This window comes from Lissotriton helveticus, chromosome 12 (assembly GCF_964261635.1).
Source record: "Lissotriton helveticus chromosome 12, aLisHel1.1, whole genome shotgun sequence".
Classification (NCBI taxonomy): domain Eukaryota; kingdom Metazoa; phylum Chordata; class Amphibia; order Caudata; family Salamandridae; genus Lissotriton; species Lissotriton helveticus.
Window position 1 is genome coordinate 124,812,226 of NC_136073.1, and position 24,661 is coordinate 124,836,886.

At 43.2% G+C, this 24,661-nt stretch overlaps 1 protein-coding gene across 2 annotated transcripts in view; it reads left to right on the forward strand.

The window, feature by feature from the left end:
* LOC144798620 (lysophosphatidic acid receptor 6-like) overlaps positions 1–17,393 on the forward strand; it is a 67,479-nt gene extending 50,086 nt beyond the window's left edge. For both annotated transcript variants that reach the window (XM_078669578.1, XM_078669577.1), the window contains one exon: positions 13,892–17,393. In XM_078669578.1, the coding sequence (XP_078525704.1) occupies positions 13,892–13,933 (42 nt within the window). In that variant the 3' untranslated portion in view covers positions 13,934–17,393. The remainder of the gene's footprint in view (positions 1–13,891) is intronic.
* Positions 17,394–24,661: the final 7,268 nt, after the last annotated feature.

The window sequence follows — 24,661 nt, forward strand, 5'->3', positions numbered from 1 at the left end:
CAGCAATTTTGACAAGGGGGTGGCCCAGTCCAGTCCTCTCTGTCCTCGAACGGCCTCAAACGGCCCGCTCTTAGCCCGGTCTTCGCCCCGAGCTGCGTCCCGCGCTGCGGGAGGATGAACCTTAGATATAGGGAACGTAATGGGCGGGGGGCGGGACAACAGGGAGAGCGGACCGGAAGGTGTCACTCGGTCACGCAGGGACTCCTGGGATATGGAGTCCCCGCAACGCTCGCAGCCCCGCTGTCTGCCTCAGCCCAGTACCAGAACTGCTCCCTCACAGTCTAGCAAGCAGCTCCTCTCACTCCTGGCGATGCGGCACCCGCGAAGCGGGTGCGGCGAGGTCCAAGGTCCGGTGCAAAAACAGTGGAGAAATGGGCAAGTCCTCCTCCAGCCAGCAAGCTCCTCACGGTAAGAGCTTGGTTTAAAAAGCGGTCCCACAAATGGCGAGGCAATGGGGGTTTAAAAAGCCTCCAGTGGGCGGGGGGCGGGACAACAGGGAGAGCGGACCGGAAGGTGTCACTCGGTCACGCAGGGATTCCTGGGGTATGGAGTCCCCGCAACGCTCGCAGCCCCGCTGTCTGCCTCAGCCCAGTACCAGAACTGCTCCCTCACAGTCTAGCAAGCAGCCCCTCTCACTCCTGGCGATGCGGCACCCGCGAAGTGGGTGCGGCGAGGTCCAAGGTCCGGTGCAAAAACAGTGGAGAAACGGGCAAGTCCTCCTCCAGCCAGCAAGCTCCTCACGGTAAGAGCTTGGTTTAAAAAGCGGTCCCTTCTATCTAAATGACACATTTTGGGGCAGATTTACATGCCCCTTGTGCCACTTTTGCGTCACTTTTCCCATGTTAAAAATTACGCAAAAGTGGTGCAAGGGGCTTGGAAATCTGCCCCTTTATCTGTTGTTCATTACAGGAGAGCAACAGACCTCTCAATAAATCTTTATTCGGATGATGAAATATCCATAAAAGAATCACACAGATAGAAATTTACAAAAATCTTCATAAAAATATTTATATATAAAATGTATACAAGGTGATCTCATGACATGTTGAAGTTGAATATACAAAACACAGCACACCAAGCTCTAAGTTGGGGAACCGGGTTTGCGTCTCGGCAGGGACGCTCAACATCCTGTGATTGTGGGCAAATCACATTATCTCCTTGTGCTTGATAAAATGACTGTGTCTGTCTGTAACGCAACTGGTGCTCATGTAAAGCGCTCTGATACCTTCAGGTCGATTTCGCACTATATAAAACTACCCCAAAAAATAGCCTACGAATATAAAAACATTATCAGAAGCTCCTGATAGGAGATAAATAATTGACATATAGCAACAGACGTAGGTTGCTCTCCAAGGTATTCTAATAGTGTTTCAATATAATGTAGTGATAGTGCAATAGCAAAGACAGGTGGGAACTCTGGAGCGTCACAGATGTCAGGAAAACAGCAGAGAATGCAAAATAGGTGGGTCTTTTATAACACTTTCTACAAATTTCATATGTACTATTATTCAAAGGGTGAGCTGGATGTTGACTGTCTTCCCAATGACCTTAGCTGGGAACAGAAGCAGGGAGATGGGCCTGAAGTTTTTCAGTTTGCTTGGGTCCGCTGTGGGTTTCTTCAGTAGGGCATTGATCTCGGCGTCTTTCCATCTCTCAGGGAAGGTCGCGGTCTCGAAGGAGAGGTTGATGATGTTGCGTAGGTGGGGTGTGATGGAGCTGCCGGCTTTGTTGAAGATGTGGTGTGGAAAAGGGTCAGACGGTGAGCCGGAGTGGAATGTGCCCATGGTCTTGATTGTGTCTTCGATGCTCACGTTCGCCCAGGTTGTCAGGGGGTTGTAGTCGGTGGGGTGTGGTGGTTCCTTCGTGTTGGGGCCTGTAGGGGTTGTCCGGGGGTTGAAGCTGTTGTGGATATCAGCGATATTGCAGTGGAAGAAGGTGGCGAGGGAGTCGCACAGGGCTTGTGACGGCGGGATGGCGTTGGCGTTGGAGCTGGGGTTGGAGAGTTCCTTCACGACGTTGACGAGTTCCTTGCTGTTGTGTGCATTGTTGTTGAGGCGGTCTTTGAAGGAGGTCCTCTTGGCGATCCTGATGAGGTGGTGGTGGTTGCGGATGGCGTCTTTGAGGGCTGCGCGGCTGCCGAGCGACTTCTGGCTATGCCATATGTTCTCCAACTTCCGGCAGGTGCGCTTGGACGCTAGGAGTTCCGGGGTGAACCAGTTGGCTCTCTTGCTAATGTCTTTGAGGGTTTATTTTTTCAGCAGGGCAAAGGTGTTGGCGCAGTCATCCATCCATCGTCTGAGGGTGCATGTGCCATCGTCGGGGTTGGTCGGTGGGTTGAGTGCGAGGTTTGTCTATAGTTCTACTTCGGTGATTTTGCCCCAGCAGCGACGGGGGATATGTAGGGTGCGGTGATGCGCGACTGGTTTCCGGAAAGTGAAGTGGATGTAGTGGTGGTCGGTCCAGGTGGGTTCGGAGACGTGGCTGAAGGAGACGTGTGGGCTTGAGGAGAAGATGGTGTCGAGCGTGTGTCCGGGAATGTGGGTCGGCGACGTGACGAGCTGTTCCAGTCCGAGGTTGGCGAGGTTGTCTATCAGGGTGGAGGAGTGGATGTTGTTGTTCTCCAGATGGAAGTTCAGGTCTCCGAGGAGGATGTAGTTGGTGGAGGTCAGTGCGTGCGTGCTGATGAAGTCGGCGATGGTGTCGCAGAATTGTGGTCGGGGTCCGGGTGGTCTGTAGATGAGGGTGCCTCTTAGGGTGGTCTTTGGGTCCATGTGGAGCTGGAAGTGCATGTGTTCGGCGTTGCTGAGAATGTCGTCGGTGTTTGTTGAGACCCTGATGGTCTTCTTGTGGACAATGGCAATTCCTCCTCCGACTCCGTTGATGCGGTCTCTGCGGGCGATCTTGTATCCGTCGGGGATGGCTATTGCGATGTCTGGGGAGGAGGCTTCGTTCATCCAGGTCTCGGTCAGGAAAGCGACGTCTGGAGACGCAGTGTCGAGTAGGAACCAGAGCTTGACGGCGTGTTTGCGTGAGGAGCGGGTGTTAATCAGAATGCAACAGAGCTGGTTGTGTTTTGTCGTGGCGAGTTTTTCTGCATCTTCAATGCAGGAGAAGCTGCAATTCTGCAGGCAAAGGGACTGTTGGCGCACTTTGGGGTGGCCCAGCAGCAGGTGGGGGTTCGTCCTGGGTTGAGAGCGATGAGGGTGCTGGCATCGTATCGGAACAATTGGTTCTGTCGGATATGTGTCAATTTCTTTGCTATATTGTGAATATACTAATTCTTTATAAACTTCACGCAGTCCTCATTTGCGGTATGGTACGTAAGGACACACACAACAATTTTCACTCTTTGAAAAAGTTCTTCTTATTATGGAAATTTTACACATATAAATCAATTTATGAAAAGTGGCTGTCAAGGACAATGAAAGCAAAGTATCACATACGGAGTGAAATATTTAGTGACAAGTGATGGTCGGGCTATACATGAATAAGTGAAGATGACGTATTTACAATTATAGAAAAACATAGAATTTCATCAGTCCATATTTGAAAACTTTAGGTCACAACAATCATAATATTTTCTTTTTTCGTGTTGTGGCTTAAGATGGACGGATTGACAAAAGTAACGTCGACGTTTCGACCCTAGACGTTAGTGCAGAATTATTTGCATCTGGGGCGGGTCTTCATCAGGACAATAAGAGAGCGACAGCCTGAGGACGTGGACAGCTAGAGGATTCTTCAGAAGCCGTTGCGGTGTCAGCGACACCCAGTTTGGAGATATCCTGACTTGGAAGTTTCTTTGTAATGTCCTTGACAGCCACTTTTTATAAATTGATTTATACGTGTAAAATTTCCATAATAAGAAGAACTTCTTCAAAAAGTTAAAATTGTTGTGTGTGTCCTTACGTACCATACCGCAAATGTGGACTGAGTAAAGTATATAAAGAATTAGTATATTCACAATATAGCAAAGAAATTGACACATATCCGACAGAACCAATTCTTCTTATTTAAATTTGATACCCAGGTTCTGAGGGTCACTGGGATACCCCATTATCTCTAATGGCATAGTATCGGAGGCGGTAATCATGGTTGGTGAGGGGTCAGGGGTTCTGGCGCTGGCTTCGGCGCGCCCGCTGCGCACGTCTGCTACGCGTCCGGCCCCCTTTTATGTGGAGGTGGGATGGGGCAGCAGCGGAGGGAACTGCGGCGGGTAGAGGGGAACCGAAGGGAAAAAGAGCACCAAGGAGCAGCAGGCAACTGGGCACTGCGGCACTCAAGCGCCGGCGGCGCTGCAGCGGGGGGGAGCGACCTACCAGGCACGGTCAAGGTTCGCTCTCCTCACCGCGCCACGGCCGCCATTTTATGGAGAGGTGGGAGGGAGGAGCAGCTGGGAGGCGGGAGGCAGGTGGGTGGGGCGTGCGAATGGGCGCGGGGGGGCGGAGCTGCAGGGGCAGAAGTGGCGGGAACTGCAGCGGGGAACCGAAGGGAAAAAGAGCACCAAGGAGCAGCAGGCAACCGGGCATAGGGGCATTCAAGTGCTGGCGGTGTTGCAGCGGGGGGGGGGCGACCTACCAGGCAACGCCAGAATGCATTAATCTTGTTGTTCTAAGGAAATGAATCAGGAGGCCTCTATGTTTACTCATTGCTTTTTTTATTGCTTTTTAATAAAAAGAAACAAACATGTATACACAAAGAAAAATATTGTTCATGTAGTGATTTGTCTGGGCTGCCCTAGTCTCCCCTAGTCTTTCTGACTGCGTTGGAACCCTTAGCTATTGTAATCCTCACCTCGATGAACAACATGGGCATATCCTTCCCAGCCGGTAACCTTAAGTTAATGCTATATGCAGCTGACATTATATTGACTTTATCTGCACCTATAACTTTGATTCTGGTCTTAATGTCAATAGTTTCAGATTTATCTCAGTTTCTAGGCTCTAAAACGAACTGGAGCCATAGCAAAGCCCCCCCCAATTACAAAATATACAACACCTCAGCCCTGGTTTTGAGGACCTTGACTTGGTTACAATAGAGACTCGCATCCAAGAATGTACTAAAGGTCTACCAGTTATTTATAAACATCAGCTGACTCATGGTGATGAGGATAATCCAAATATAGGCAAATACATCAGTGTGAGGTCCCAGGGCCATAGATCTCTGGACCAACATGACTTCTTGAATTTGCATGCACTTATCTGGCACAATAATGACATGCTCATAGCGGACAACTGAAGGACTGGCCTGCATTGATTTACAAAGTCGTATCAACCATTAGTCATTCGACATCAGAAGATTCACTGAAATCCCGTAAGGGTCTGTACATTGAATTACAGCTGGATATTGATCAGCATTCGTGCAATCTGCAACGCAGATCTAGTATAATCAGGAAGCTGTGTAACCAACAACTTTCGCTGGAGACTACCACTCTGCATACTTAACTAGTAATGTGGGTGATCTAAAGGAAATTGGTCTCTGTGCTTTATTAGACTTTGACTTAGGAAATGTATTTAAAGATCACTGCCAGACACCTACACAAACAGCAACCAAGACTTCAGAAGCAATATACGGAAGGGGGGGGGTGAGATTTATTTGCCAATTATGACAGATCTTTGTGATGTTCATTTGAAATGTATTTATTACAAAATTGGTCAATGCTGGCACTGGTCAAACAAGCGCCCACCACAAATTTCTGGAGGTGCCTTCCTGCTGATGGGGACATGGTACATATCATTTTGTCCTGTCTGGTACTGCAACCCTTCTGTGTCTCTGGAGACAGCTCAGAACACACGTGAGCTGTAGATTGCCCTGTCTGTGGAACCTGCTCTTATACTTGACATACAGGAGATCCAAGGATTAATGATCACAAGAAGTGGTGTTTTGATTCTGCTCCAGCAGTCGCCTCAGTGTGTGTCTTACAAAACTGGAATTCTCACTTGTGGCCTTCCTTTGAAGAACGGGCAGAAGCCATAACAAGGATTGCAGTCCATGAACTCTTGATGTGTAAATTAAAAATCAACAAAAAATGTTGGAAGATATCTGGGGACCGTATGTAAACGATGGTCACCATGTGAAGGGAGCATTAAAAGTGTTTATTTGATTACCTATGCCAAATGATACAGGTTCAGATGCATCAATACCCCATTTTGCGATTCCCTAATTGCAAATCATTGCGATTTGCAAGTAGGAATTGCAAAACAGCATGCATTAAAGTATTTTGAACACTTTCTTCAATTCCTAGGGGATTGCAAATTACCTACCTCATGAATATTAATGAGGTAGGTCGCAATTTGAGACCCCCTAGGAATCGCAATGTCACAGGGATGGTGGCCTGCTGGGGTCAGCAGACCACCATGTCCATGATTGCTTTTAAATAAATATGTATTAAACATAAGGATCCACCCTTATAAGCATGGGTCAAAGTGTCCTCTCAGAAATAGTGTTTCTCCTATGTTCTGGGAAAGCACACAGCTTTGTTAAAATACCCCATACCCACCAAAAGGACCCTTGGTGGCATGCTTCATCATCGGGGTCTTCTTGCCCTCCTGCAGGATGGGGCGTGCTGCGACCTACGACTAAGCGGGAGCACTGATTTCAAACAATGCTATGTGTGATGTAGGAGTGCGAGTGGAAGAGTCATAAGTGGTAACGTGAACGTGATAAATGATTAAAAAATACCTGGCTATGTGGAACAGTAAACTTTAATGTTTCTATAAGCTGGTATTATTAAAAAATGAGGAATAAGCTGATTTATTATGCTTAAATGGGCAATGCTTCCTTTGCCGACATGTTTTGAAGCCCTCCCCTGGCTTCTCAGCCGGACCTAGACAGATCTCTACAACGCTCTAAATGTTGGTGGTAGATAACTATATTTATACAAAAGTTTGTGCGTATCTCAATTAACATGCACTTTTAGATACTGTACCCTAATAGGTATTTTATCTTGTTATGGATCTGGAAGACAAAGAACATGATTAAAATATTTCATAACACAGTTACCCCACACCCTCTGTGATGGCAATCTGCAAAAAAAGTGACATATTTAACCAAGTTGTGATATATTTCTCTATAAGTGCTGTATTGTTGCGGCTGTGTAGACAATACATGACGCACAACATATAACATAAACCACACACTCTATAACTGGAAACTGAGGCTCTGATGTGAACCGCAGTATATGCATCTATGTAGCCAAAACATTGTGCATTTTTTTTATAGTGAAATCAAGAATATTCATCTTGTCATATTTGGCTCCTTTTACGTACATTTTTAATGCCCATTCAATGTCCCATGAGCCAGCTGAACAGGAGGGGAGGAGCACCTGTAGTCAAACACTGTTGAAAGGGAGAACAAAAACTCAGAATGGCTATTTTTTAGTTGCCTTCGTAAAAGCATCCATTTCTGCGGGTGTGCGGCTATGCCGTACTCATATCATCAAGGTCACTACCTCGCCTGGATACTACCTCACTGTGGCTACGCGGACCACTGAGTCGGCGTGAGATTGTTTTTAAGCTCTGTTTGTTTCTGCAATTGCGCGTGGAAACAGTAAATGTTTGTAACACTAGAGTTCTAAAACCCAAGATGGCTGCCAATTTTCGGTACCATTGTGGATGGACTTTGTGTACACTCCTGTTCAGCAGGCTCATGGGCACAGGATGGGCATTAAAAATGTACGTAAAAGGAGCTGACTATGACAAGATGAATATTCTTGGGTTCACTATAAAAAATGTACAATGTTATGGCTACATGGATGCATTTTACAACAACAAAAGAGCGCGAGTGACATTGTACCAAATTAAAGAAACACACAGTGTAAAAACTAAATTATATGTGTGGTCAAAGAACTGGGAGAAAGGGAGAGAAGAAAACACTATTTTCTAAAAGAACCCCCACTCACCCTAGTGGTGACATGCTTCATCATGGGGTTCACCGCAGGAGGGACCGAATATCCCCCCGTGTGCTTCGACGCCTGCGATTGCAGCGGAGCAGGTATTACAAAGTGTAAAGTGATAAATGTGATCAGTGATGAAAGGATGGTGTAATAAAAGATCACAGCTGGACCCTAACAACTTTATTAAAGGGACAGTTGTTCACATTAAAAACAGTGAGATCACTTGGTGGTTTATATTAGAACCCCAGTGACCCGGTGTGTATGGTCTACATGTTTCTGCTGTTTGTAGCTAATTTAGCTCAGCTTTCTTCAGGACCAGAATAACAATAAAAAAAACGTCCTCCGGGGGTTCACGCTCGCTAAGGCGTGCCCACTCCGTTAGGACAGATGAGAAAAGACCAAGAAATAATACTCTCCTTGGTTAACTCACGGTTTTACCCACAACCAGTACTCCTGCAATTTGCCTGGATACAATCTGTGAAACAATTTGAAAAAACACATGCATATTAGGTGTGCCTATACCAGTTTTTAAATGACCTGCAATTCGAACCTATATCAATATGGGGTCATCTTGACTCTTATTAGATCTTCTAATCTAATGGTATATAAGCTATAACTAAGCTTTATGACTGCCTATCTTTATTAGAGGCATGTAATTAATTAGAGTCAATTCTCACGTTTAAAAGCACCGGATGCCTAACCCATAAAATTCCGTTGCAAATAACCCCCTCTCAAGGATTATAAAGACGAAAACCAGACAAACCATTGGAGAATAAAAGGTCAATCAAAATGCACTTACTCCGTTTCGAAAGTAAGCGTGCCACATGGACTTTCAGTGTAGCAAATTCTTCACGTCCTGTTCTATCTGTAAGAACAAACCAAACGGAACGGGTTGCCACAAAACCGCCCAACCATAATGCTACATAATTGTCACAGCCATAACATTCAACACGCAGTAGAACAACCCTGCGCTTACTTCTTATGGGACGACTCGCCGCCTGGAACCTAGTACTTGGTTCCACTGACGTCCGGATCTTACTCGCAAATGCGCCGTTCCTGTATTTAGAAACTGTGTTGTTGGTACATGGCTGCATTCACTGCGGTTCACATCAGAGCCTCAGTTTCCAATTATAGAGTGTGTAGTTTATGTTATATGTTGTGCATCATGTATTATCTACACCGCCGCAACAACACAGTGCGTATAGAGAAATATATCACAACTTGGTTAAATATATCATGTTTTTTTACAGATTGCCATCACAGAGGTTGTGGGGTAACTGCGTTAAGGAATATTTTAACCGTGTTCTTGTTCTTCCAGACCCATAACAAGAGAAAATACCTATTAGGGTACAGTATCTAAAAGTGCATGTTAATTGAGATACGCACAAACATTTGTATAACTATAGTCATCTACCACCAACATTTAGAGTGTTGAAGGGATCTGTCTCGGTCCTAATGAGAAGCCAGAGGAGGGCTTTGAATAATGTCGACAAAGTACTGCTCATTGAAGCATAATACCTCCGCTTATTCCCCATTTTTTTTATAATACCAGCTTATAGGAACATTAAAGTTTACTCTTCCGCATAGCCAGGTATTTTCTAATCATTTATCACATTCACATAACGACTTCTGACCCTTCCACTCGCACTCCTACACCACACATAGCATTGTTTGAAATCAGTGCTCCCGCGTAGTCGTAGGTCGCAGCACACCCCGTCCCGCAGCGGAGCGGGAAGAACCCGATGATGAAGTATGCCACCAAGGGACCTTTTGGTGGGTGAGGGGTATTTTAACAAAGCTGTGTATTTTCCCAGAACCTAGGAGACACACTATTTCTAAAAGGACACTTTTACCCAAGCTTATATGGGTGGATCCTTATGTTTAGAGGAGGATGTATCCACCTCTTATGCTCTTGTAGCACTACCACTTTACTCCCCCTTTTGTTTTTTGCTTTTTAAATAAAGCAAACTTTTTTTCTGTTAAGCGGCCATTTTCCTTAAAGGAAAACTGGATGCTTTACAAAAATAAAAATGAAAAGCTTTCCTTTAATTTTTTAAGGACATGCAGTAGTCCATGGGACCATTGCCTGCTCTTAAAAATGATTTTACAAACATTCACAAAAGAGATGGGGTCCCTTGGGGACTCCTTCCCATTTGCGAATGGGTAACCACCTACTTGAAGTAGATGGTAATATGCAAATGTTTTGCAACCGCATTTTGGTCACAGAACATTCCTACATAACGATGCGATTCGGTATTATTAGGGAGGGACGCCCTAAACACGCCCCTTCCTAATAGCGAATCACACCCCATTTTGCGATTCGTTGAATTGTAAAATTGGGTTTCCTGCATTTGAAAAGCATTTTTTGTGTTCGCTAATGTGCCGAATCGGCCCGTTTGAAATGACAAAAATGCTTGATGCATGTGCCCCACAGTCTCTCCATCAACTTTCTTTCTTATCTTTCCGCACCCAAGTCTTTACACTTTGTAATTTGAACAGAATTCCCAGCAAGATGTTCCTGCGATCATGCCTGGGGCCTGGACACTCCCCTGTTCACCACCCATTACGATTTATGCATGCTGCAAAGGCCTGGAGAACTGGCACTCAAAAGACTGGCCATTGAAGTTTGCTCTCACTTTCGAACAAGACAGTTGTGAGTGAAGTAGACACAAACTGTTGTACATCCACTAGTGGCTGTTTCAATTTAGAGATGATTGAAAATAGAATGTGTTCAGGTTAAATTTCCACTCAATTCCCCTTTAGCTGCAGGTGGTAGAATGGAGCGAAAATGGTAATTAAATAGATATGGAAAAAATTTTGGACCAACACCTGACCCAAATGCACTAATTCTGCATGGATTACTGTGGGACGTCAGGATCCCACATACGGTCGTGCACGTTCACAAGCATCCCACTTTTTTACACACTGCAATTTTGATTTTCCCTGAGACCTGCAGTGTGTAGACCGGCAGCAGACCCTGAGGTATGTGAACCTGCCGCAGGCTACTAGAATAGTCAGGTCAACCAACCTCCTACTCATTTTCATGAGATGCCCTAATGCGCGTCACGTTTGTTGATGTGTACGCAAGGACTTCGGGGCATATTACCAAAGGTGGCAATATTGAATTATTGCCGCTTTAGCGGCCGTTTTTGGCCGCTAAGCGACGATAATTCCATCGCCCTATTACCAAGCTGTCGCTAACACCAGTTAGCGACAGCTTGTAGGCGATAGCGAGCGGTTTGGGGCCCGCTTTGCATGTCAGAACTATTTATCGCTAATGACATACAAAGTGGGCGTACCCAACCAGTTAGCGACTGAAAGCAGTTGGTAACCTCGCTATCGCCTATTACCAAGAAAGGAAAAGCGATGTAAATATTCGCGCTAAGCGCGAATATCGCCAAACGCTAACGCCTGCAAATGCCAGTTCTTAGCTATGTTATCCAATGGGAGGTGGATAACATAGCTAACAGCATTTGCACGCTAATGTGTGAACACCGCTGGTCTTCCAGCGATATTCACACTAACACCTGCAATATTATCGCTTTTGAGATGAACGTTGGTAATAGGTAATCTCAGCGATAATATTGGGCGAAGCGCAGCGCTAAAAAAAACTAACGCTAAGCTCAGTTAGCGATAAATATCGCTAACTGTTGGTAATATGCCCCTGCATTTTTAGTAATCACCCACAGAGTGAGTATCTCTGGAGTATGTGGATCATAGACACGAAACAAACCTGTACTTCTTTTAAAATAGGCTGGCAAAATGGTTATTTCCCTTGAATTGCGTCATTTGTGCCATTGTGCTGGGCCCCGCCAAAACAGGAAGAAACAACTGCCTACATGCACCATGTGTGAGGGTGTCCTCAAAGAAAGACCTGTGTTTTTACATGACATGTTCACATCTGTATATTTCTAATTTAATATTGGAAGAATAATTTGTATCTGCACAAAATAATTTGGCAAATTCCAGTTGGAGATTACCTGTTGGTGAGTCAATGAGGAAAGAGGAATACAAAATGTTTATGTTGAATCAAATTTATATGGACAAAGGTGGAACAGACCCCATAAAAAAACGTATGATGCTGTCTTTATATGTGTATATATTTATACAGAACTGCACATGCAGGAACATATATAACAGCCATCTAAAGTATTAAGGCATCCATGCATTAACAAAAACAACCGAATACCATTGTTGGGTCTCTGCTAGCCAAGATCTATTCATTGTTCAAAACTTAAAAGTACAATTAACCTATACGGGCTTTCAGTCACCCCTCTTCGTCCATCAGTCTGTTATGGTGTCATTGACATTTTCTTCCATTCCACACACTACAGCATACAGCATGGGGCGGAAGGTCAGCCAAATTAAATCAGTTGGCTAACTGCACTGTGAGTGATGGCATACTGTCCTTTAACAAGGAGCAGATCCACACATAAATTAGTTACTTTAAGCACCAGGGACCACTGTGGCAATGTGTGCTTTTTGAGACAAAAATAATATGTTTACTTAGAGACACTGTTTTTATTGTTTTTTTTTTTTATATTGATGAAGGTTTGGCAGCTTTCCCAACAAAAAACTTCGTAAAAAACATGACAAAACAAAACAAGCATTGACAAAGTCAGAAGTCTGGTGGCAAACTCCACACCTATTGGCTCAGGTTTAGATTTGCCATGTCTTTTCAGAAGGGGACCAACCACAGTCAAATCAGCCTCGGTCCTGGTAAATAATCCGGCCCAAACGGCTAGGTCAGGTGCCCGCTGAACGGGAATACTAGCAATCCCTCGCGAGTAGGGACCTACATTTGAGCAAACCCACACCAATTAACGCATCACAAAGTGGGGGATAAGTAATGGGTTTCATTAATTTGAACCACTGACCAACACATTTTGTGCATTCGGTGGCATCTTTTTAGGTCAAGCCTGGGCAGCGCATGCGCTTCTCGGCGAGGTATGCTGAATTGAGGTAGGGGTTTGATGCTCAGCCCACTCTCTGCCCGCATTTTTCATTGTCTTATGTCATTGTCCACTGTAAACAGTGGCTGTTGATTGGTCTAAAGGCTTAGTAGTCCCTCCTTAGTACCACCATGTCTCATTTGTAACCTCCCATGGCGACATGTGTTGTTGCTCCCTAAGCTGTAATTACAGCCTACTCACACTATTTTATCAAATACCTTTGTCCTGCCTGCAAGAAGGAAACTCTCTCCTAACGCTTTTATACATTTTTATAGCAGCAATGCTATAGGTCTAGCATTTGTGAGTGTTTAAGCTATTGGCATTGTATATTAGAATGCCCTTTATTTATCTGTTTTAAAAACAACACATAAATAAAAGGTAATGTCATTTACAATGCAATAGCTCAAACTCTCATAAATGCGAGTCCTATTGCATGCTTGTTTTAGCTGCTCTGTGCCACTTCATAAGCAGACAGACCTTTTTGTGGGTTGTAACCCTGCCAGCGGCAGATTTACTGCATCAACTGGGACTCAGCAGATTTTATATAAGGGGACTCACCACAGTTAAGCCCTTACTGGGTTTTTAGAGTCTGGCTACAGATAGCTTTAGCTGTCTGCAAGACCCTGATGTTGCAGCAACCCACAACACACAACAACACATCATACTATAAAACATACATTACACTGAAAGGGGCTCCTGGATGCACCTCCTCGGCAATTGGCTGTTGCCCGGCATTTCACGGATATCTAAATTTCTCTGAAGTTGGAGTTTGCACCACAAACATATACTCACACACACATCATTGATCTGAACTATCCCAGTATCTACCAAGTAAATTGAATGCAAATGTCATTTACTGAACTGGAATAAAAAGTGAAATAACTTAAAAAAGTCTAATATTCAATGAACAACACACTGAAAATTGGAAAATGACATAAAAATGACTGATCATGTGCGATGCGCTTCTTCATATGAAATCTTACCAATACCAAGGTGCCTAATACTAGCAATTTGCTGTACCAACGGATGTGTCTTTTCTTTTTTTCAGGGCAATTTAAGATTTTTGTCTATTGCATGGTACCTGAGATGACAACCAATACCACCGTCCAGGAACTTACATTCATCTTCGTTGGGTCTTATACCATGATCTTCTGCCTGGGCTTGATACTCAACATCGTGGCGCTATGCATCTTCTGCTGGGGCACCAGGATACATTCCTTGACCACCACGTACATGAAGAACTTGGCATTCTCTGATCTCCTGCTCATTTTCTCCCTTCCCCTGCGGATTCATTATTACAGCACCAATGCTGAACTTCCACAGAGGATATGTGATATTATGGGGGTGATTTTGTTGGTGAACATGTACGCAAGTATATTTTTCTTGACCTGTATTAGCTGGGACAGATGTATGGCTGTCTGTTTCCCCATTAACCCTCGAATAAAGAGCCTGAGGAAGAGGGCCAAATGCATTTGTTTTGGTGTCTGGACTTTGACAGTTGGGGCCAGCATTCCAGCGTACTTCCTTGGGACTGTGAGCAACGACACCCAAAAAAATTCTTGTTTCGAAAGCCGACCTCTGCACGTTACCCAATATGGTTCTGTGTTTTCATCCTTGACAATCGGCTTTGCCATCCCACTTACCATCATGGCAATTTGTTCTTGGGCACTCATACGGGCCATTAAGAAGAGTGTGGTTGCCCAAATGGAACTTGTTGACAGCAAGAAAATTCGGAACATGATTGTGACCAACTTGACCATCTTCTTACTGTGCTTCCTGCCCTACCATAGCGTGCTGCTACTCTACCTGATCGAGAAGGAGCCAAGCAAGCTGGATTTTGCTTATAGATGCACAATGTTGGTTGCCTGCTTTAACACCATTCTGGACCCCCTTGCCTATTACTTTGCTACAGAGACATTCCAGAAGACAGTGGTCATTGACAACCTACGCAAGGTTTTTATCTTTAACAGTGATAATACAGATACCCAATTTCATTCCTAAATAACATCTGAAGCCTAGTACGGGCTAGGGCCAATTCTTGGGAGAAAGGATCCTCGTCTCTGCAAGGTCTTGCCAAGAGACAATTGGAGAGAAGATGGTTGGAAAACCAAGAAAATCTTCAAGGAATTCATTTACAGTTCATAAATCCAAGCTGAAAGTGGAACAAAACTGGAGCTTGTTGCACAAGACATTACCTTGGTAGATGGAAATGTTTCCTGGATCTGTTTTGATTGGAGAACCTTTAACCCTAGTCTTTTGGTGAATTCTCACTTTGAGTCACGATTTTAAACGTGAATGGAAGAAGGAATTGTCCAAAGTATTAAGTACATGGGTGACACAGCAGATAATACTCAGGATTTAACTTCTAGCACTAGGCAGAAAAGTGCCACATTCACCCTACTCTGAGCAATGGGAAGGTCATGCCAGTTAATTTTCAGAGGAATGATTTCTAACTTTTCAATGCTGATTGCTGATTTGTTAGGCAAACATTGACACTGTTACCTAGGACACATGGGCAAATAACCGAAATTGGCACATAGTGAGGAAAAGGCATTGTCTACCTGAGTATTAGTGAATGTGCAACTCACCCTTGGGAGGGGCATAGGTGACAAGGAAGAAATAAAGGAATATTGCACTTTCAAAGGGAAGGACACAGCCCTTTCCCCACCACCAATACAAAAGAAGGATGGGATATATTGACTAACTCCACATGGAAGGTCAGGGAGCAATGGATAGCCCCAAAGTGGGAGAGCTGGAGAACCCCTCAAGAGAAAGGGAGTAATACATGTCCACAGATGGAGAAAATAGAGTCTGCCTCAGAAAAAGAAAGAGTCGATAATTTCCTCAGTGAGATAAAAGGACATATTTATTTTAACATGTTACATAACTTGGATTCAAAATCCAGGACCTGTTGAGGGTGTTTATAAAGCTTCAAATCTTAATGAAACAACATAAGAAGTCCATGCCAATACGATTGTTATTTTTGGAATGTTTCTATATATTAAAACCCAATTTGCCTCATGTAGTTCATTAAATATTCAAATTCACCTTTTTAAAAAGAAGTTGGATAAGTAATTGGGATGGGTGACTACGCACCTCCAGGAATAATTACAACCCATGTCAAGGTGGATCCTAGAAAGTGACTAAATTAACCTGAGTTTAATCCCCTGGTAGCATGGCACAGAGCAGACAGGCTTAACTTAGAGAAATGTGTAAATGATCTATGCAGAACCAAAACAGAAATAAAGTCGCAATGCATAACGATAAAAATCCAAACCCAAATTTGAAAAATAAAGTAGTTTAATCCCCTGGTAGCTATGGCACAGAGCAGACAGGCTTAACTTAGAGAAATGTGTAAATGATCTATGCAGAACCAAAACAGAAATAAAGTCGCAATGCAAAACAATAAAAATCCAAACCCAAATTTGAAAAATAAAGTAACATTTAATAAACAAACTAACACCAAAATGACAAAAAAGTCTAAAAAGACGAACCATTGATCTGAATTGTTAACGTTTTAAGTATAAATAGCACTAAAAAGCACAAAGTGCCAATGTGAGTCAATTGCTGCAGTAGACTGGGACCTAGGCGCAATTGGAGGATGACCGCGATCGATCGTGAGTGAATACACTAAAAAGGTTGATCCTGGTCAAAGATTTTACCTTCTGACTCAGTCTTATAAGTCTCATTCCACCACAGGCGTACATTTCTAAAGTCCACGTGACCTCAGGGGAGGCACTTAGAGACTCAGAGGCTATCAGGGAGAGGCCAACAGCAGGGTCTAGTCCTGGTCTAGTTGCTACTGGTAAGCTGTGTATTTCCAGGAAAAGGCCTCCTGCAGCTTTTTGTCTCCTTGTAGCCACGCAGCAAGTTAGCCAACTGACCATTGGAATTCACATAGTTGTCCTGGGTAAGAGAGGGAGCAGTCTCAGTCCTTCAGGGCTCCTCTCATGACACAAACAGCAGGCCCAGTCCTCTGATCTTCAGCAGGTCCAGAACTTATTCTGAAGTGAGCACCTGGAGGTACCACATTTGTACAGTTGTACCAGCTAGGGAGATGAGGTGACTCCTGTACACACCTTGGCCAAAGAGGCAAAAGTACCTGGGACCATCCATGCCCACTTTGTCAGTTGTTCCAGTTTGCATTACTGCACACTGGCCCAAAATGAAATGTGTAGGTCATTTTGAAGATGGCAATAGTATTTTGCTACACTAAACTTGGTCCCTGAGGGCTGGGGGGTGTGTGTGGTGAGTGTACTATGGTAATCTTAGCTTCCTCCTACATCTAGCATTACAATCCAGTTTGGGTAAGGTACTGTACACACAACAAACCCAGAGACTGGGCAAGTGATGGGACTACTATGATCTGTCCTCCGTGATGGCCACAAACCCTGGAAATATTAAGTTATCCCTGTAATGGATTGCTTTATGAGGTGGGAGGGGGTTTGGGGGGCTCATTTATGATGCAATATTTTTTTTCTTGTACTGTTGCAGCTTTATTAAGACCAATGCAATGTGTTTATCAAAAATAAAAAAAACTGAGACAGAAAGTCTGTTAGGACAAAAGCAATTCATCAACCAGCCAGTGGATTCACAAGAATTGTCTTGGTATCCTGTTCTTTCCCTTTAGAATTTGCCCCAAGTATTATATGGAAACCCAGAGTATGAAGTCTGGTAGGGTAAAACCAGAGTTCTTCAGCAACCTGACCGGGGATCCACAATAATTGCCTTGGCATCCAATTCTCTCCCTTTCAAGTGCCTCCCAAGTATTATATGTGGGTCAACAGACATTTCAAGCAGGATTTGACACAGACTCTCAAGAGGAGGCCCACAGCCCCCTTTACATATTCTATTAAACTCAGAGGAGCCATCTCTGTACATTTAGGCCACTCTATTATTTGCTCCTGGGTGGTATTTGACACAATTTACACACCTGTTCAAGAATGATAGCTGGCTAGAAGCAGCTGGAGAACTAATGCAAATTAACCTACCTGAACATCAGGAATGAAAAATGTAAGTTTCTAAAGGTTACATGTTCTTATAATATATTATAAATCCAACCACACCATTGAATTGAACTTGTATTAACTATTAAAATAGTTGAGTAATTATTTGTGTAGCTTGTGCCATTCCTGAGATGCAGTATTATTATTTTAATCTGCACTCTGGTTTTCTGCATAGGACCTGTAGGTCTGCCACTGTGAAAGGAGGTTTTTGGACCTTGCCACTGTAGGGACATGGTAGGATAAATGGTGTGCATGTCTCACTTTTAAATACCATACACCCGGCATTGTGGGCTGCAAGGCGTATGTTGGGGTGCCTTAATTATATTTAAAAAGGAGGTGTCAGGATGCAGGTTTTAAACTGCAGCAGTCAGGCCACAATGATAGGCCTGAAGTTATGCTTGGTCTGCCACTACAGTATGGGTAGATGCTGCTCTTTATTAGTGGTATTTAAGTTCCAAGACCTGTGTATACTTTGTACCATAAATTAGGGATTTATAGACAAGGTTAATTATTCCTCTTTCTCTTGTCAAACTTGTATAAAGCATGGTAGCGATATCCGCTGTGCTTCACCAACTTATCAGAACATACAGCTGATTGTTGATATGTACATCCGCGGTGAGAGATTTTTTCATTAACTTTTGGGGACACTTCCATTTTCAGATTCTATGTTTTTAGCGTTGAACATTCTATAGACTTGTGCCCATTCCATCTTTTTATGGATAAAGAGATGGACACTATTTATATCGAACGCTACATTTTTATTTGTGATTGAACAATACCATAGCCATTACTGTTTGAAGATTTACCATTATGTAGTTTGATTACAGAACTAGTTTCCAGTGTGATGACTCTGTGCCTGTATTTTACCATAGTCATTTGCCCGCATAGTTTTACAACTATTGTTCTGGTTTCTAGAATGTAGTGCAGTCTTATTTTGTTTTAACCAAATATTTGGTACCGTTTACATGTGGTACTTTTTTTTAACACTTAGTTATAAATGTGTGAAATACTGACATAGGTGTTCTTGATACCATATAAGATGCTTTGTATTTTCGGGTACATATTGTACTCTGCATTTGTTTCCCTCATTCTCTTTCTCCTAATTATAAAATTAGTGCCATTAAATAACATTAGTGTAACTGAAGGTGATACGCATTGTTATATGAAAAGGTTTTGCACTTTTTATTGCTTTATGGAGATTTTTATGTTTTATTTTCTCCCGATATATTTCCTTACAGACACTTGTGAGAATGTACTGGTTATTTGAGGTGTAGTAATCCATAATTGAAAGCGGTCATTTTCTTGAACATCGCAGCCTTAAATTAATGATCTTCATATATATTAACAATAGTAAGTTGCTGAATCTTGGAAAATAATTCCTTCACGTCCAAATGTTGTTTGGCTGATATGCCATATTTCCTTAAATTAATAGAATATCTCCTCTTTCAGAATGGTGCGAATTTGTTGCACTTTGGTTACTTTTCGACAAGCCTTTGATGAGTTCTACAACATATACTACTACAAGGTGATATGCTAATATTTGTTTGGCTTATTTTTTAAGTTTATTCAGTCTAATGTGGGTTTCAATGTGATACCAGTCAGTCAGTCAATAAACTTTATTTCGGCCATAGGCCATAAAAGCGGTACAAAGATAAAACAACAATAAAATGGTCTGACATAGAAAACTAAACATTAGCATTATAAAATAAGGGGTTGAGATGTGACTGAGTAGTAACAATAAAGTCCTTTAAAATGGTGTTATAATGTAAATAAAAGTTGGTCACAAGCAGTTCTAATTCTTGAAAAATAGCATTAGATACGAGCATGGAAAGCTGGATTTATTAATCTGATCACTTGCCGGTCCCCTCCAATTGTTGTGAGAATAAAAACCGCCCAGGCGTTGTGAACAGGATCAGGCGCCTTAAGCTTGGCCCTTCCTTGACACCACATGTAGAATAGGAATCTGGAAGTCACAAATACCATCAAGGGGAAGGAGTCGTATTTTAGGATACGGGTCGCTTCCTGGTAATTTCTGATGCCTACATTTTTGCAGAGTTGGATGATCCATTTGGCTCTTGCGTTGGCGTAGGAAGGGCAGAAAAGTAAAACGTGTAGATCGGATTCTACACTAGCAGAACAGCCTGGGCAGCCCTTAAGTGTGGAATTTGCACCTGCCCATTTGTTTGTAATGTGATACCACTTTTGGGTGTATTTGCTTATGTTCTCTCTTTTGTTTTTTGGGTTCTGTCTTTTCAAACACTGGGCATTGATTGCTTTATTCGGTCAACTTTCTAATGATATTTGGGTGATGTTTTTGATGGTGGCCCTGTGTTTATACAAAAATATTTTTTCTTTTTTAGTCTGACATTTTAAAGTGATTTTCTGGATGACAAGATATTGGCATTTTAAAGCATATCTGTTTGTTCTTAACAGCCCTGAAGAAGTATTTCTAGACAAAACACATATTGGCTGTATTATCTAATTGGACATCAAATAGGAAATGGCCAATTGTAGCTCATGTGTCTTCCATTGTCTGTTTGAACTGCTCATACCTTGCCTTGAATTGTGTACATTTGATACACTGGTGTTGTACTGTGGGCACATATATTAGGTTAGCACATAGTTTTGTGATCTCTGTTCTGCATCATACTTGGTACATCATTATTGATCTCTGCATTTAAAAAATATTTTTGTATATCAGTACATTGGAATAAACTTAGTTACATTGCCTGTAAACAAACAATTTTGGTTGATTTGTTCATCTGGAGGGCTTCAGATGAGTATAGAATGTTATATTTGGCAGTCACTGATGTAATTTACATATCTTACACTTTTTTGCCTCAGGAGTGAAGTCTGTGATAGCACCCACCATTAGAACTGATTGATAGCGGCTATACACTGGGGCTGGAATTGAGCGGGTGTTTTTTCCACTGCTGGAATTTATAATATTTGTCAATTAGACCATGTTTAAAGGGGGGACACGGGCACTTTACTACTGGTTATGGGTAAAGTGCAAAGAGTTCTAAAGGCAGCAAAAATATAGGATCCGGCAGAAGGCAAAAAATCCGGGGTGACCATACAGAACATTGGATTTTCCACAACCTTGTTACAATATACTTATCCAAAGTATGTATACAAATTCCTTATATATCCTAAAATAATATCTTAATATTGAAAAATCATTCATAATTTGCTATCATTTTTTATTTTTGTGGATTGCATTCACAAAGTTCTAGCTAGCAAAGCAATGTAGTCCATTGATAAACTTTAAAGCTCTCCTCTGTCAGAGGCATTACACACAAAAGATTTACTTCCTTCACTAAAGACAGAACCTTTGCTAAAGCTGATCACTCTACTAGCTCCTGTTGCAATATATCTCTTCCATAGTCATTCATTTAAACAATGGGACAGGCTGAGCAGGAGGATGGCAGTGCAGTGGTTAATGTGAGCAGGGCAGTATACCAATCTGATATCCCTGTTCCGCCTCATGGCCCTGCCCTGCAGGGGTGCCTGGGAGAACCTGAAGCTTATAAACAAATCCTGGGGCTTCCTGCAGGTTGAGATCCGGTGAATCCCTGGGATACACCCTACACAGATGTGAAAGCACAGATATTCAAAGGAAAACTAAAGGGCATAGGGCTGACCTAGAGCTTACTATTGTGCGCCAGGTGGTGGGGATGGGGGGAGGCTCATGTCCCATTCACTATGGAGTTCCTGAGGTTTTCCTTCATAGTGAGAGCCATTTATGACAGGCTGGGAGGGGACAATTTAAGTTCACAGAATAGCTACTGCCAGATCAAAACTGTAGACCCATTTACCACCTTATTGCCCTACTGACAAGCCATCTAACCATGTCTGGATCGGACGACAAATATTACTACACTCTTTGACATGGTTGGTCCTTGACGGGTCCTTCCAGCATCAGAAGTGGAGAGTTTGCCAATTTTCACATCCATGGATCCACCTCTGGACTACCAAGTTGCAGCCCGGGAGCAGATGGTGGAACTTTGGAATTTTGAACTCCTGCCAAGGTTTAAATGACAACATAAAATCCCATTCTGAGCTAGACCATTCAGGAGAACGTCGTGTGGATATAGAAATTGAGCTTTAGCATTAGCCTGCTCTGTCCCCCCATTCATATCATCTGTACAATCCCAATGCCTCACAAATACTTTTGCTCTGGTATACTCCATGTTTGTCAAAAGTAAACACATGGGATATGGCCGTGGGTTTGCTGTCTGGTGGGCATGGCCAGAAACCATGCATAAAAGAAGTTGGCTGCATGATGGTTTAGTCTTAGGCCAGTGACCAAGCTGTGCTATGGTCAGTGGCGTTGCCTGACTAGTGGGTCTAGTGTACGTTTTGGTGACAAGCTTGTCCTGTAGCCGACACCAGCTGCACATAGAGGAAAGCTGGGCACCGCGGGGGTTGGTTGTACTGTAGGTTAGGAGCAGGTCCGTGTCCTGTGACCAACCCAAGCTGCCCTTCCCCGAAACCTGTTTGCGGGGCAGGGTGGTTTCATAGCAGGTTGGCTGCAGGGCCTGGAGACATGCAATACCGTAGAGCTAACCTCTTATGCACATGACTGAAGGTTATGCACAGTGGAGGTTAGCTGCACAGTGGTTTGAAATAGTGAAATATAATAACATGGAAGTTGGATTCAGTGCCTCCTGGGAGGCCATTATCACCCGGAGGCTTGAGCTCTGGTGGGTTTTTGGGCCCTTTTTGCTTGTAAAGCATCTGGTAGTCTTGGTGATATTGGCCTTGTAGTCATTGCAGAATAGACTGAGTATAGGTCTAACATGCACAATCTGCCAATATGGAATGCAGTAGAGGGGGTGACATGCTAAACAAGGTCTGCAACAGCAGAAAATACAAGCTGCATTTTTTGTGTGGTTTAACTTTGCAGTCAGATTAGGAAGATGTTTGAAGGTCAATGTTTGTGTGTGGCATTGTTGTGGTCGGGACTGAAGTGGAGTAGAGGTTGCACAGAAACTCTGAAGTCTGTTCCGAGCATGTACAATTTGAGTTTCTTAAGAAATGTAACATTGGGAAGGGATTTTCTGTGCTGCTAGGAATCCCTCGGCGTCAGGGAGAGGATATGTTAACTTCGAGTGATGCAGAGATGATGGTCACCCGAGTGATAGGGTGTGAAATAACACAATATACACTTCAGAGGTGGCTAGGTTGATTGTGAACTGAGGCACACATTTAATTGTATATTGCTACCAATAAGGAAGGGGAAATCTAAGCCATGCATGAACCCATTACTTAGAGGAAATACAAGGAAAACATATATCATTTGTTTTGTTAAAGAGGCGAAGTTTTTTAGACCTTTTTTTGGACATTAAGGGCCAGAAGAGTCACGAATCTTTTGCCTTCGCAAATGGCCGATTCGCAGAATCGACCATTTGCGAACGCAAAAAAATGCTCTTCCGATGCAGCAAACTCAATTTTTTGATTCGGTAACCTGTTACCATATAGCAAAATTGGTTTGCGATTCGCTATTAGGAAGGGGCGTGTTTAGGGCGTCCCTTCCTAATACCGAATCGCATCAGTATGCATCGGTTTCCTTTAAGGAAAACAGGCTGCTTTACAAAAAAAAGATTGCTTTATTTAAAAGCAATCACAGACATTGTGGTCTGCTATCCCCAGCAGGTCACCTTCCCCATGATTTTGGCGATTCCTAGGGGGTCTCAAATTGCAACCTACTTCATTCATATTCATGAGGTAGGTTATTTGCGATCCGCTGGGAAATGTAGAAAGTGCTAAACACACTGTCATGCATTCCATTTTGCGATTTTCTAATTGCAAATCGCAGAGATTCGCAATTAGGAAATCGGAAAATGGTTTGTTGATACATCTGGCCCCAAATATATAGCATGCAGTGAGCAGGAGCATTATACTGAAAAACGGAATCCCAGAATTACAAGAAAGGTGCACACAAAGAGTAACAATAGGATGTAGTTGAAGGAGGATAAATGAATTGATTTATCTTTAATCAATTGCTTGGATGTTGGACGCATTCACTGCCCTGGAGAAGGTGCAGTTTAGCCAATTGATGGGCCAAGAGAGGAAAAAAGATTGTTTGTGAATCTAAAAGGGGTTAAGAAGAAGAATGTGATTCCAGCAGAAGGAGAGCTTCAGCAGGGGGGAGTTCCACTAGGCCAAGGGAGACCTTTTGGAGGCTATCATCCAATTCTAATGGACCGAGGACCCACCAGCCTCAGCCGCAGTAGAAAACCAGCAACCACTGGTTTACGGTTGCCTTCAATGACTGGAGCTCGAGTAGAGTAAGATAGGGGCTGAACAAGGAAAGAGAAAGACTGACCTAAAGTTGGAAGAATAAATGAGAACGGTGGAGACAGAGGTAGACAAGTGGGTGCTTCAGCAGCAGCTGCAAAAGAGGTGATGGTGCTGGCAACCTGTCCTGAGATTCACCTTCAGACTGTGAGTGATGGTGAAAGGTGAGATTAAGATTAGAGAGATGGCTGGGTGGGTTTAAAGAGCCTTCTTGCATGTTTATAATGCAGTATTACCAAGGGACTGTGATGGACTGATGTTACATGTGAGATTGGAAACCACATCCTGTGAGATGTTTAAAATGGCTTGTTCTGGGCAGGAAGGAAGTCATGTATTGGTTATTTGAGCGAAATGCTGCTCCCACGCTTCGTTTGGTATTTCAGTACAGTAATATAAAAGCAGGCTAGTAGCAGTCTCAATTCGATCGAAGGAATGCTCTTTTCGCAAAATGGCAAAAAAAGTTAAATATTTCACTTTACAAATAAATGTAATTCTTAGAACTGGCTATT